Source organism: Ranitomeya imitator, chromosome 6 (assembly GCF_032444005.1).
Source record: "Ranitomeya imitator isolate aRanImi1 chromosome 6, aRanImi1.pri, whole genome shotgun sequence".
NCBI classification, from domain to species: domain Eukaryota; kingdom Metazoa; phylum Chordata; class Amphibia; order Anura; family Dendrobatidae; genus Ranitomeya; species Ranitomeya imitator.
In genome coordinates, this window is record NC_091287.1 from 4,375,736 (window position 1) to 4,389,958 (window position 14,223).

The window sequence follows — 14,223 nt, forward strand, 5'->3', positions numbered from 1 at the left end:
AGATACTCACCACACACGGGGATATGAACACACACACAAAATGCACCATACACTACAACGTGCTTGAACGCATATACCACCCTTAGCACACATTTCACCACACATACACCAACCTCGCTACATAAAAGTCGAAACACAAAAGTCTCCGCTCAAAACTCGCCACGCGCAAAACTCGCCACGCGCAAAACTAGGCTCACGCAAAACTCACCACACGTGCAAAACTCACCTCATGGAAAACTTGCCACACGCAAAGCTTGCACACGCGGTAAAATTGCCACATGCACAAAAGTTGCAACACATGCAAAAGTTGCCTCACACAAAACTTGCACATACTGAAAAGGCACCACACATAAAACTCGCCACGCGCAAAACTCGCCATGCGCAAAACTTGCTGCACACAACTTGCTACACTAACCTGTCACATGAAACTCAACACACAAAAAGTTGCTACACGCATGTTGCTACACAAAACTCATCTCACAAAAGTCGCTACATGCATGTCGCCACACACAACTCAACACACACAACTTGACAAACGAAACTCGCCCTAAAACACACACAAGTCTGGTATTAGCCTTCAAAAATAAAAATCTGATTAATAAGCAGACAAACTACAAGAGCAACAAATGTACCATATAGGAAATACGGCAGCTGTCAGTCACATGACCTGTCTATTATGTGTATGTGTGAGCTAATGTATACTGGCAGGGGGAGGGCTTCCTGTTGGCTGGGGATTTATCAGGCTGCCAATTTATCTTACAAATACTGAGGTAAAAATACTGAGCAAATAACGTGTGAACGAGGTCTAATACAGGAGGGCATGTGCGGCCCCCATGTCTGCACCCTTCTACACGTGAGATCCGTCTCCCATCTTCGGGGGCCACATTTACGCCTTTTACATCTTATCTTTATCTCTTTTATTTGTGACTTTGTATATTTGCTTTATTTGTATCACCTGTGATGACTGGATTTTTGCTGGATTTTCTATATCATCCCTATCACTTGAATCTAGTGATGAGCGAATATACTTGTTACTCGAGATTTCTCGAGCACGCTCGGGGGTCCTCCGAGTATTTGTTAGTGTTCGGAGATTTAGTTTTCATCACCTCAGCTGAATGATTTTGTAACGCTGGCGCCGAGACTGGTTGGCGCGGGCATACGGGTTTGTGGCCCCACTGGACCACAGACCGAACTTCCCTGGAAGGGGCGTAACTAAGTAGCTTCCTAGGTGTTCGCTGGAGCCTCGGATGGTGAGGTCAGACTTGTGCGGTAGGAAGCTACCAGGTGCCACTCCAGGGTGGAGTCGGACTGTGGATGCTGATCCCACCGGGGACAAGACACGGGCATGAAGGCACGGCTGTGACACTGGCTGACAGACAGGTATGGCGGAGGCCCAGACGGGCGGACTGGCTTGACGGAGATACAGGCAGGCAGACGGGCGGACTGGCTTGACGGAGATACAGGCAGGCAGACAGGCGCGGCTGGCACTCAGGCAGACAGGGCTGATACTCTGGTAGGAACTGGTATTCAGATGGATGTGTGGAAACAGGTAAGAACCTGTTCAGACTGGAGAATATAAAGGAACAGGTAGAGACCTGTAGGGAAAGTTGCAGAATAAAGATAGAGCAAGATTGGAAGCAATACTGAATTGCAGGAGGCGGAGTAAGAGTAGGAGGTGGAGCTAAAAGCTATGAGCAGAGAAGGAGGAGGCAGAGCTAAGAGCAGAGAAGAAGGCAGAGCCAAGGACGGAGCCGCAGGGGGCGGAGCCAAGAGCGGAGATGCTGGAGGCGGAGCCAAGAGCGGAGACGCTGGAGGCGGAGACGCTGGAGGCGGAGCCAAGAGCAGAAACGCTGGAGGCGGAGCCAAGAGCGGAGATGCTAGAGGCGGAGCCAAGAGCAGAAACGCTGGAGGAGGAGCCAAGAGCGGAGACGGAACCAAGAGCCAGAACCGCAGGAGATAATGCCAAGAGCAAAAGACGTAGAACTGCAAGGAGCGGAGCCGCCGACCGAGAGCAGAGCCGCAGAGTAATGCCACAGAGTGTAAAGCAAGGTCAGAGTGCAGAGTAAAGTTACAGAGAGCAGAGCTGAGAGAAAAGCTGAGAGACACAGAACCACAGGTTGTGGTAGAACTGAGCAGAGAGAAGCAGAACCACAGATAGTGGCGAACAGAGCAGAAAGATAAGGCGGAGGTCCACACAGCAGAGTGGGAAATGACTAATGACAAAGAAGGAGCAGGGACGGACATAGACCAGAGTACAGACAGGAAAGGACACGGATACACAAACAGAACACAGATGAAGGCCTGCAATAGTGCAGCCCTCAGAGACAGGAAACACACGACCTGGCAGCTCAGTAACAAATGCCAACTGAGGGGAATAGTTTGCTCAGGCGTCCTCCAATGGGTGAGGATGCCTTAAGTATCAGAGGCCTCAAGGCTATTGGCCAGAAGCACCTTAGGGAGGTGCACACAGTCTCAATAAGAATCCGGAGTGGCTGGCGCCGCCCCCCTATGCACACAGCCAGGAAGTGTACACAGAGCAGGCCGCCATGAAGCACATGAAATGGAACCAGCAGCAGACAGATCTCACAGCATGGCACTGGGTGAGTGAGTAGATGTAACAGGCAGGTGGGGAATGGAAGGCCATGCAGTGATGCCGGCAGGGTTGTTACAGATTTACATCTGTTAGCCAGCATGATTACATGTGGGGATTCTCTAGCAACCAGGCAACCCCCACATGTACTTATGCTGGCTAACAGATGTAAATCATTCAGCTGCGGCAAGAAAAACTAAATCTCCGAGCAGTAAAAATACTCGGAGGACCCCCGAGCGTGCTGGGGAAATCTTGAGTAACGAGTATATTCGCTCATCACTAATTATTGTCCACCAAGAGAGACTACCTCTCCCATTTTCCATCTGCTCCGGCACTGCGGCAGTACAGCACAATCAGACTAGGCCCTTTTCTATCCAGATGTGGAATGAGCTGTGCGCTCTGACCTCCTATCCCTACGCTGGAACAGTCCTAAAATGGCGCTGCAAGGGTAGCCCTCATCTTTTATAGGCCCTGAGATAGTCCCTCATGATTGGCTGTGCAAGACCATGTGATGCCATAGCTGCAGTGCATTATGGAGAAGCCCGCATGGCTGAGCCTCACATCATTTGCCCACTCTCTGAGTCTTTAGCAGTGTGTGAATTTGCATAAAGCATTTTATTATTCTCATGATTCAAATCGCAAAGTTTTCAAATTCATGGAGACCTGAATTTCAGGAGATTCAAGTCTGTTAGGATGGATCCACTGATCTCTTCTCCCATCCCCTGTCTGTGTGATAAGATTACAGCATTCAGTCTTTACAGCACAACAGAAAGTGAGATCTAGTGAACAAGAAGTGTTTAGAGTCTGCCCCCAGTGGCCGTTGTATGAACTGTCACACAGCACAGTGCACATCACTGGTGAAAATGGTGAAGACCCATGGAGAAGGGGTTAAGGGTATTACCAGATTATTAGGCCTTTGGACACATCGTGTTCTTACCTCCATCCCACAGAATGGTCAATCCCATGTGTGCGATGAGGACGGTGAATAACCCGACCTGATCCAGGATGATCCCATTCCCACTATAGACCTTGGGAAGTCGCACAGCTGCACCGTTCACCGTCACCTCCTGACCTGTGGACAGGGGAAGATACATAATAAGGGTTCAGTCAGTAAAACCCGACTGTGGGGGCAGCCGGTGCCTCAATGCCTCCCTCCCCCGCTCACTTATAGCACTGACCCCTATGTATCCGACCTCACATGAGAAAGCACAGATGCCAAAACCCAAGATTGTCCCCATCTGCGGCCCAGAGAGGTGAGGGATAGAGCGGGAGCCCAGAGCGAAAACCCAGCAGCAGGAAGCACAGAGCAGCAAAGGTGCAGCAGGAAGTACAGGGCAGCAAAGGTGCAGCAGGAAGTACAGGGCAGCAAAGGTGCAGCAGGAAGTACAGGGCAGCAAAGGTGAAGCAGGAAGTACAGAGCAGCAATGGTGCAGCAGGAAGCACAGTGCAGCAATGGTGCAGCAGGAAGTACAGAGCAGCAATGGTGCAGCAGGAAGCACAGGGCAGCTATGGAGCAGCAGGAAGCACAGGGCAGCTATGGAGCAGCAGGAAGCACAGGGCAGCAATGGTGCAGCAGGAAGTACAGAGCAGCTATGGAGCAGCAGGAAGCACAGTACAGCTATGGTGCAGCAGGAAGTACAGGGCAGCTATGGTGCAGCAGGAAGTACAGGGCAGCAATGGTGCAGCAGGAAGCACAGGGCAGCTATGGAGCAGCAGGAAGTACAGGGCAGCAATGGTGCAGCAGGAAGTACAGGGCAGCTAGGGAGCAGCAGGAAGTACAGTACAGCTATGGTGCAGCAGGAAGCACAGGGCAGCTATGGAGCAGCAGGAAGTACAGGGCAGCAAAGGTGCAGCAGGAAGTACAGGGCAGCTAGGGAGCAGCAGGAAGTACAGTACAGCTATGGAGCAGCAGGAAGCACAGTGCAGCTATGGAGCAGCAGGAAGCACAGGGCAGCAATGGTGCAGCAGGAAGTACAGAGCAGCTATGGAGCAGCAGGAAGTACAGGGCAGCTATGGAGCAGCAGGAAGTACAGGGCAGCTATGGAGCAGCAGGAAGCACAGTGCAGCTATGGAGCAGCAGGAAGCACAGGGCAGCAATGGTGCAGCAGGAAGTACAGGGCAGCTATGGAGCAGCAGGAAGTACAGGGCAGCAATGGTGCAGCAGGAAGCACAGTACAGCTATGGTGCAGCAGGAAGCACAGGGCAGCAATGGTGCAGCAGGAAGTACAGGGCAGCTATGGAGCAGCAGGAAGTACAGACCAGCTATGGAGCAGCAGGAAGCACAGAACAGCTATGGTGCAGCAGGAAGCACAGGGCAGCTATGGTGCAGCACGAAGCACAGAGCAGCTATGGAGCAGCAGGAAGCACAGGGCAGCTATGGAGCAGCAGGAAGTACAGGGCAGCTATGGAGCAGCAGGAAGTACAGGGCAGCTATGGAGCAGCAGGAAGCACAATACAGCTATGGAGCAGCAGGAAGCACAGTACAGCTATGGTGCAGCAGGAAGCACAGGGCAGCTATGGAGCAGCAGGAAGCACAGGGCAGCTATGGATTAGCAGGAAGCACAGGGCAGCTATGGAGCAGCAGGAAGCACAGTACAGCTATGGAGCAGCAGGAAGCACAGGGCAGCTATGGTGCAGCAGGAAGCACAGTGCAGCTATGGTGCAGCAGGAAGCACAGTGCAGCTATGGAGCAGCAGGAAGCACAGTGCAGCTATGGAGCAGCAGGAAGCACAGGGCAGCTATGGAGCAACAGGAAGCACAGGGCAGCTATGGTGCAGCAGGAAGCACAGTACAGCTATGGAGCAGCAGGAAGCACAGTACAGCTATGGTGCAGCAGGAAGCACAGAGCAGCTATGGAGCAGCAGGAAGCACAGGGCAGCTATGGAGCAGCAGGAAGCACAGGGCAGCTATGGAGCAGCAGGAAGCACAGGGCAGCTATGGAGCAGCAGGAAGCACAGGGCAGCTATGGAGCAGCAGGAAGCACAGGGCAGCAAAGGTGCAGCAGGAAGCACAGGGCAGCTATGGAGCAGCAGGAAGCACAGGGCAGCAATGGTGCAGCAGGAAGCACAGGGCAGCAATAGTGCAGCAGGAAGCACAGTGCAGCTATGGAGCAGCAGGAAGCACAGGGCAGCTATGGTGCAGCAGGAAGCACAGGACAGCTATGGTGCAGCAGGAAGCACAGTACAGCTATGGAGCAGCAGGAAGCACAGTGCAGCTATGGAGCAGCAGGAAGCACAGGGCAGCTATGGAGCAGCAGGAAGCACAGTGCAGCTATGGTGCAGCAGGATGCACAGTACAGCTATGGAGCAGTAGGAAGCACAGTACAGCTATGGAGCAGCAGGAAGCACAGTGCAGCTATGGTGCAGCAGGAAGCACAGTACAGCTATGGAGCAGTAGGAAGCACAGAGCAGCTATGGAGCAGCAGGAAGCACAGGGCAGCTATGGAGCAGCAGGAAGCACAGGGCAGCTATGGAGCAGCAGGAAGCACAGGGCAGCTATGGAGCAGCAGGAAGCACAGGGCAGCTATGGAGCAGCAGGAAGCACAGGGCAGCAAAGGTGCAGCAGGAAGCACAGGGCAGCTATGGAGCAGCAGGAAGCACAGGGCAGCAATGGTGCAGCAGGAAGCACAGGGCAGCAATAGTGCAGCAGGAAGCACAGTGCAGCTATGGAGCAGCAGGAAGCACAGGGCAGCTATGGTGCAGCAGGAAGCACAGGACAGCTATGGTGCAGCAGGAAGCACAGTACAGCTATGGAGCAGCAGGAAGCACAGTACAGCTTTGGAGCAGCAGGAAGCACAGTGCAGCTATGGAGCAGCAGGAAGCACAGTGCAGCTATGGAGCAGCAGGAAGCACAGAGCAGCTATGGAGCAGCAGGAAGCACAGGGCAGCTATGGAGCAGCAGGAAGCACAGTGCAGCTATGGAGCAGCAGGAAGCACAGTGCAGCTATGGAGCAGCAGGAAGCACAGGGCAGCTATGGAGCAGCAGGAAGCACAGTACAGCTTTGGAGCAGCAGGAAGCACAGAGCAGCTATGGAGCAGCAGGAAGCACAGTACAGCTATGGAGCAGTAGGAAGCACAGTACAGCTATGGAGCAGCAGGAAGCACAGGGCAGCTATGGAGCAGCAGGAAGCACAGTACAGCTATGGAGCAGCAGGAAGCACAGGGCAGCTATGGAGCAGCAGGAAGCACAGAGCAGCTTTGGAGCAGAAGGAAGCACAGGGCAGCTATGGAGCAGCAGGAAGCACAGAGCAGCTATGGAGCAGCAGGAAGCACAGTACAGCTATGGAGCAGCAGGAAGCACAGTACAGCTATGGTGCAGCAGGAAGCACAGTACAGCTATGGAGCAGCAGGAAGCACAGGGCAGCTATGGAGCAGCAGGAAGCACAGTGCAGCTATGGAGCAGCAGGAAGCACAGTGCAGCTATGGAGCAGCAGGAAGCACAGGGCAGCTATGGAGCAGCAGGAAGCACAGTACAGCTTTGGAGCAGCAGGAAGCACAGAGCAGCTATGGAGCAGCAGGAAGCACAGTACAGCTATGGAGCAGTAGGAAGCACAGTACAGCTTTGGAGCAGCAGGAAGCACAGTACAGCTATGGAGCAGCAGGAAGCACAGTACAGCTATGGAGGAGCAGGAAGCACAGGGCAGCTATGGGGGAGCAGGGAGCACAGTACAGCTATGGAGCAGCAGGAAGCACAGGGCAGCTATGGAGCAGCAGGAAGCACAGGGCAGCTATGGAGCAGCAGGAAGCACAGGGCATCTATGGAGCAGCAGGAAGCACAGGGCAGCTATGGAGCAGCAGGAAGCACAGAGCAGCTATGGAGCAGCAGGAAGCACAGGGCAGCTATGGAGCAGCAGGAAGCACAGTACAGCTATGGTGCAGCCGGAAGCACAGTACAGCTATGGAGCAGCAGGAAGCACAGGGCAGCTATGGAGCAGCAGGAAGCACAGTGCAGCTATGGAGAAGCAGGAAGCACAGGGCAGCTATGGAGCAGCAGGAAGCACAGGGCAGCTATGGAGCAGCAGGAAGCACAGTGCAGCTATGGAGCAGCAGGAAGCACAGGGCAGCTATGGTGCAGCAGGAAGCACAGGACAACTATGGAGCAGCAGGAAGCACAGTGCAGCTATGGTGCAGCAGGAAGCACAGTACAGCTATGGAGCAGCAGGAAGCACAGTACAGCTTTGGAGCAGCAGGAAGCACAGGGCAGCTATGGAGCAGCAGGAAGCACAGGGCAGCTATGGAGCAGCAGGAAGCACAGTACAGCTATGGAGCAGCAGGAAGCACAGTACAGCTATGGAGCAGCAGGAAGCACAGGGCAGCTATGGAGCAGCAGGAAGCACAGTACAGCTATGGAGCAGCAGGAAGCACAGTTCAGCTATGGAGCAGCAGGAAGCACAGTACAGCTTTGGAGCAGCAGGAAGCACAGGGCAGCTATGGAGCAGCAGGAAGCACAGTACAGCTATGGTGCAGAAGGAAGCACAGGGCAGCTATGGAGCAGCAGGAAGCACAGGGCAGCCATGGTGCAGCAGGAAGCACAGAGCAGCTATGGAGCAGCAGGAAGCACAGTACAGCTATGGTGCAGCAGGAAGCACAGGGCAGCTATGGAGCAGCAGGAAGCACAGGGCAGCTATGGAGCAGCAGGAAGCACAGAGCAGCTATGGAGCAGCAGGAAGCACAGTACAGCTATGGAGCAGCAGGAAGCACAGGGCAGCTATGGAGCAGCAGGAAGCACAGGGCAGCTATGGTGCAGAAGGAAGCACAGGGCAGCTATGGAGCAGCAGGAAGCACAGTGCAGCTATGGTGCAGCAGGAAGCACAGTACAGCTATGGAGCAGCAGGAAGCACAGGGCAGCTATGGAGCAGCAGGAAGCACAGTACAGCTATGGTGCAGAAGGAAGCACAGGGCAGCTATGGAGCAGCAGGAAGCACAGGGCAGCTATGGAGCAGCAGGAAGCACAGAGCAGCTATGGAGCAGCAGGAAGCACAGTACAGCTATGGAGCAGCAGGAAGCACAGTACAGCTTTGGAGCAGCAGGAAGCACAGTACAGCTATGGAGGAGCAGGAAGCACAGGGTAGCTATGGGGGAGCAGGGAGCACAGTACAGCTATGGAGCAGCAGGAAGCACAGTACAGCTATGGAGCAGCAGGAAGCACAGGGCAGCTATGGGGGAGCAGGAAGCACAGTACAGCTATGGAGCAGCAGGAAGCACAGGGCAGCTATGGAGCAGCCGGAAGCACAGTACAGCTATGGAGCAGCAGGAAGCACAGTACAGCTATGGAGCAGCAGGAAGCACAGTACAGCTATGGAGCAGCCGGAAGCACAGTACAGCTATGGAGCAGCCGGAAGCACAGGGCAGCTATGGGGGAGCAGGAAGCACAGAGCAGCTATGGAGCAGCAGGAAGCACAGTACAGCTATGGAGCAGCAGGAAGCACAGTACAGCTATGGAGCAGCAGGAAGCACAGTACAGCTATGGAGCAGCAGGAAGCACAGGGCAGCTATGGAGCAGCAGGAAGCACAGGGCAGCTATGGAGCAGCAGGAAGTACAGGGCAGCTATGGGGGAGCAGGAAGCACAGAGCAGCTATGGAGCAGCAGGAAGCACAGTACAGCTATGGAGCAGCAGGAAGCACAGTACAGCTATGGAGCAGCAGGAAGCACAGTACAGCTTTGGAGCAGCAGGAAGCACAGTACAGCTATGGAGGAGCAGGAAGCACAGGGCAGCTATGGAGCAGCAGGAAGCACAGGGCAGCTATGGAGCAGCAGGACGCACAGGGCAGCTATGGAGCAGCAGGAAGCACAGTACAGCTATGGAGCAGCAGGAAGCACAGGGCAGCTATGGAGCAGCAGGAAGCACAGAGCAGCTATGGAGCAGCAGGAAGCACAGTACAGCTATGGAGCAGCAGGAAGCACAGGGCAGCTATGGAGCAGCAGGAAGCACAGAGCAGCTATGGAGCAGCAGGAAGCACAGAGCAGCTATGGAGCAGCAGGAAGCACAGTACAGCTTTGGAGCAGCAGGAAGCACAGTACAGCTATGGAGCAGCAGGAAGCACAGGGCAGCTATGGAGCAGCAGGAAGCACAGGGCAGCTATGGAGCAGCAGGAAGCACAGTACAGCTATGGAGCAGCAGGAAGCACAGGGCAGCTATGGAGCAGCAGGAAGCACAGTACAGCTATGGAGCAGCAGGAAGCACAGAGCAGCTATGGAGCAGCAGGAAGCACAGTACAGCTTTGGAGCAGCAGGAAGCACAGGGCAGCTATGGAGCAGCAGGAAGCACAGAGCAGCTATGGAGCAGCAGGAAGCACAGAGCAGCTATGGAGCAGCAGGAAGCACAGGGCAGCTATGGAGCAGCAGGAAGCACAGAGCAGCTATGGAGGAGCAGGAAGCACAGTACAGCTATGGAGCAGCAGGAAGCACAGTACAGCTATGGAGCAGCAGGAAGCACAGAGCAGCTATGGAGGAGCAGGAAGCACAGTACAGCTATGGAGCAGCAGGAAGCACAGGGCAGCTATGGAGCAGCAGGAAGCACAGTACAGCTATGGAGCAGCAGGAAGCACAGGGCAGCTATGGAGCAGCAGGAAGCACAGGGCAGCTATGGAGCAGCAGGAAGCACAGGGCAGCTATGGAGCAGCAGGAAGCACAGTACAGCTATGGAGCAGCAGGAAGCACAGGGCAGCTATGGAGCAGCAGGAAGCACAGAGCAGCTATGGAGCAGCAGGAAGCACAGTACAACTTTGGAGCAGCAGGAAGCACAGGGCAGCTATGGAGCAGCAGGAAGCACAGAGCAGCTATGGAGCAGCAGGAAGCACAGAGCAGCTATGGAGCAGCAGGAAGCACAGTACAGCTTTGGAGCAGCAGGAAGCACAGTACAGCTATGGAGCAGCAGGAAGCACAGGGCAGCTATGGAGCAGCAGGAAGCACAGGGCAGCTATGGAGAAGCAGGAAGCACAGGGCAGCTATGGAGCAGCAGGAAGCACAGGGCAGCTATGGAGCAGCAGGAAGCACAGTACAGCTATGGAGCAGCAGGAAGCACAGGGCAGCTATGGAGCAGCAGGAAGCACAGTACAGCTATGGAGCAGCAGGAAGCACAGAGCAGCTATGGAGCAGCAGGAAGCACAGTACAGCTTTGGAGCAGCAGGAAGCACAGGGCAGCTATGGAGCAGCAGGAAGCACAGAGCAGTTATGGAGCAGCAGGAAGCACAGGGCAGCTATGGAGCAGCAGGAAGCACAGGGCAGCTATGGAGCAGCAGGAAGCACAGGGCAGCTATGGTGCAGAAGGAAGCACAGGGCAGCTATGGTGCAGAAGGAAGCACAGTGCAGCTATGGAGCAGCAGGAAGCACAGGGCAGCTATGGAGCAGCAGGAAGCACAGGGCAGCTATGGAGCAGCAGGAAGCACAGGGCATCTATGGAGAAGCAGGAAGCACAGGGCAGCTATGGAGCAGCAGGAAGCACAGAGCAGCTATGGAGCAGCAGGAAGCACAGTACAGCTATGGTGCAGCCGGAAGCACAGTACAGCTATGGAGCAGCAGGAAGCACAGGGCAGCTATGGAGCAGCAGGAAGCACAGTGCAGCTATGGAGAAGCAGGAAGCACAGGGCAGCTATGGAGCAGCAGGAAGCACAGGGCAGCTATGGAGCAGCAGGAAGCACAGTGCAGCTATGGAGCAGCAGGAAGCACAGGGCAGCTATGGTGCAGCAGGAAGCACAGGACAACTATGGAGCAGCAGGAAGCACAGTGCAGCTATGGTGCAGCAGGAAGCACAGTACAGCTATGGAGCAGCAGGAAGCACAGGGCAGCTATGGAGCAGCAGGAAGCACAGTACAGCTATGGAGCAGCAGGAAGCACAGTGCAGCTATGGAGCAGCAGGAAGCACAGTACAGCTATGGTGCAGAAGGAAGCACAGGGCAGCTATGGAGCAGCAGGAAGCACAGGGCAGCAATGGTGCAGCAGGAAGCACAGGGCAGCTATGTAGCAGCAGGAAGCACAGAGCAGCTATGGAGCAGCAGGAAGCACAGGGCAGCTATGGAGCAGCAGGAAGCACAGTACAGCTTTGGAGCAGCAGGAAGCACAGTGCAGCTATGGAGCAGCAGGAAGCACAGTGCAGCTATGGAGCAGCAGGAAGCACAGGGCAGCTATGGAGCAGCAGGAAGCACAGTGCAGCTTTGGAGCAGCAGGAAGCACAGTGCAGCTATGGAGCAGCAGGAAGCACAGTGCAGCTATGGAGCAGCAGGAAGCACAGGGCAGCTATGGAGCAGCAGGAAGCACAGGGCAGCTATGGAGCAGCAGGAAGCACAGGGCAGCTATGGAGCAGCAGGAAGCACAGGGCAGCTATGGAGCAGCAGGAAGCACAGTACAGCTATGGAGCAGCAGGAAGCACAGGGCAGCTATGGAGCAGCAGGAAGCACAGTACAGCTATGGAGCAGCAGGAAGCACAGAGCAGCTATGGAGCAGCAGGAAGCACAGTACAGCTTTGGAGCAGCAGGAAGCACAGGGCAGCTATGGAGCAGCAGGAAGCACAGAGCAGCTATGGAGCAGCAGGAAGCACAGGGCAGCTATGGAGCAGCAGGAAGCACAGGGCAGCTATGGAGCAGCAGGAAGCACAGGGCAGCTATGGTGCAGAAGGAAGCACAGGGCAGCTATGGTGCAGAAGGAAGCACAGTGCAGCTATGGAGCAGCAGGAAGCACAGGGCAGCTATGGAGCAGCAGGAAGCACAGGGCAGCTATGGAGCAGCAGGAAGCACAGGGCATCTATGGAGAAGCAGGAAGCACAGGGCAGCTATGGAGCAGCAGGAAGCACAGAGCAGCTATGGAGCAGCAGGAAGCACAGTACAGCTATGGTGCAGCCGGAAGCACAGTACAGCTATGGAGCAGCAGGAAGCACAGGGCAGCTATGGAGCAGCAGGAAGCACAGTGCAGCTATGGAGAAGCAGGAAGCACAGGGCAGCTATGGAGCAGCAGGAAGCACAGGGCAGCTATGGAGCAGCAGGAAGCACAGTGCAGCTATGGAGCAGCAGGAAGCACAGGGCAGCTATGGTGCAGCAGGAAGCACAGGACAACTATGGAGCAGCAGGAAGCACAGTGCAGCTATGGTGCAGCAGGAAGCACAGTACAGCTATGGAGCAGCAGGAAGCACAGGGCAGCTATGGAGCAGCAGGAAGCACAGTACAGCTATGGAGCAGCAGGAAGCACAGTGCAGCTATGGAGCAGCAGGAAGCACAGTACAGCTATGGTGCAGAAGGAAGCACAGGGCAGCTATGGAGCAGCAGGAAGCACAGGGCAGCAATGGTGCAGCAGGAAGCACAGGGCAGCTATGTAGCAGCAGGAAGCACAGAGCAGCTATGGAGCAGCAGGAAGCACAGGGCAGCTATGGAGCAGCAGGAAGCACAGTGCAGCTTTGGAGCAGCAGGAAGCACAGTGCAGCTATGGAGCAGCAGGAAGCACAGTGCAGCTATGGAGCAGCAGGAAGCACAGGGCAGCTATGGAGCAGCAGGAAGCACAGTGCAGCTTTGGAGCAGCAGGAAGCACAGTGCAGCTATGGAGCAGCAGGAAGCACAGTGCAGCTATGGAGCAGCAGGAAGCACAGGGCAGCAATGGAGCAGCAGGAAGCACAGTACAGCTATGGTGCAGAAGGAAGCACAGGGCAGCTATGGAGCAGCAGGAAGCACAGGGCAGCCATGGTGCAGCAGGAAGCACAGAGCAGCTATGGAGCAGCAGGAAGCACAGTACAGCTATGGTGCAGCAGGAAGCACAGGGCAGCTATGGAGCAGCAGGAAGCACAGGGCAGCTATGGAGCAGCAGGAAGCACAGAGCAGCTATGGAGCAGCAGGAAGCACAGTACAGCTATGGAGCAGCAGGAAGCACAGGGCAGCTATGGAGCAGCAGGAAGCACAGGGCAGCTATGGTGCAGAAGGAAGCACAGGGCAGCTATGGAGCAGCAGGAAGCACAGTGCAGCTATGGTGCAGCAGGAAGCACAGTACAGCTATGGAGCAGCAGGAAGCACAGGGCAGCTATGGAGCAGCAGGAAGCACAGTACAGCTATGGTGCAGAAGGAAGCACAGGGCAGCTATGGAGCAGCAGGAAGCACAGGGCAGCTATGGAGCAGCAGGAAGCACAGAGCAGCTATGGAGCAGCAGGAAGCACAGTACAGCTATGGAGCAGCAGGAAGCACAGTACAGCTTTGGAGCAGCAGGAAGCACAGTACAGCTATGGAGCAGCAGGAAGCACAGGGCAGCTATGGAGCAGCAGGAAGCACAGGGCAGCTTTGGAGCAGCAGGAAGCACAGTACAGCTATGGAGGAGCAGGAAGCACAGTGCAGCTATGGAGCAGCAGGAAGCACAGAGCAGCTATGGAGCAGCAGGAAGCACAGTACAGCTATGGAGCAGCAGGAAGCACAGGGCAGCTATGGAGCAGCAGGAAGCACAGGGCAGCTTTGGAGCAGCAGGAAGCACAGTACAGCTATGGAGGAGCAGGAAGCACAGGGCAGCTATGGGGGAGCAGGGAGCACAGTACAGCTATGGAGCAGCAGGAAGCACAGTACAGCTATGGAGCAGCAGGAAGCACAGGGCAGCTATGGGGGAGCAGGAAGCACAGTACAGCTATGGAGCAGCAGGAAGCACAGGGCAGCTATGGAGCAGCCGGAAGC

At 55.4% G+C, this 14,223-nt stretch overlaps 1 protein-coding gene across 1 annotated transcript in view; it reads right to left on the reverse strand.

Annotated features, from left to right (window-relative positions):
- LOC138642333 (SCO-spondin-like) overlaps positions 1-14,223 on the reverse strand; it is a 410,056-nt gene that overhangs the window by 341,753 nt on the left and 54,080 nt on the right. The window contains exon 21 of the mRNA XM_069730432.1: positions 3,528-3,662. Coding sequence (XP_069586533.1) covers positions 3,528-3,662 — 135 coding nt within the window. The remainder of the gene's footprint in view (positions 1-3,527; positions 3,663-14,223) is intronic.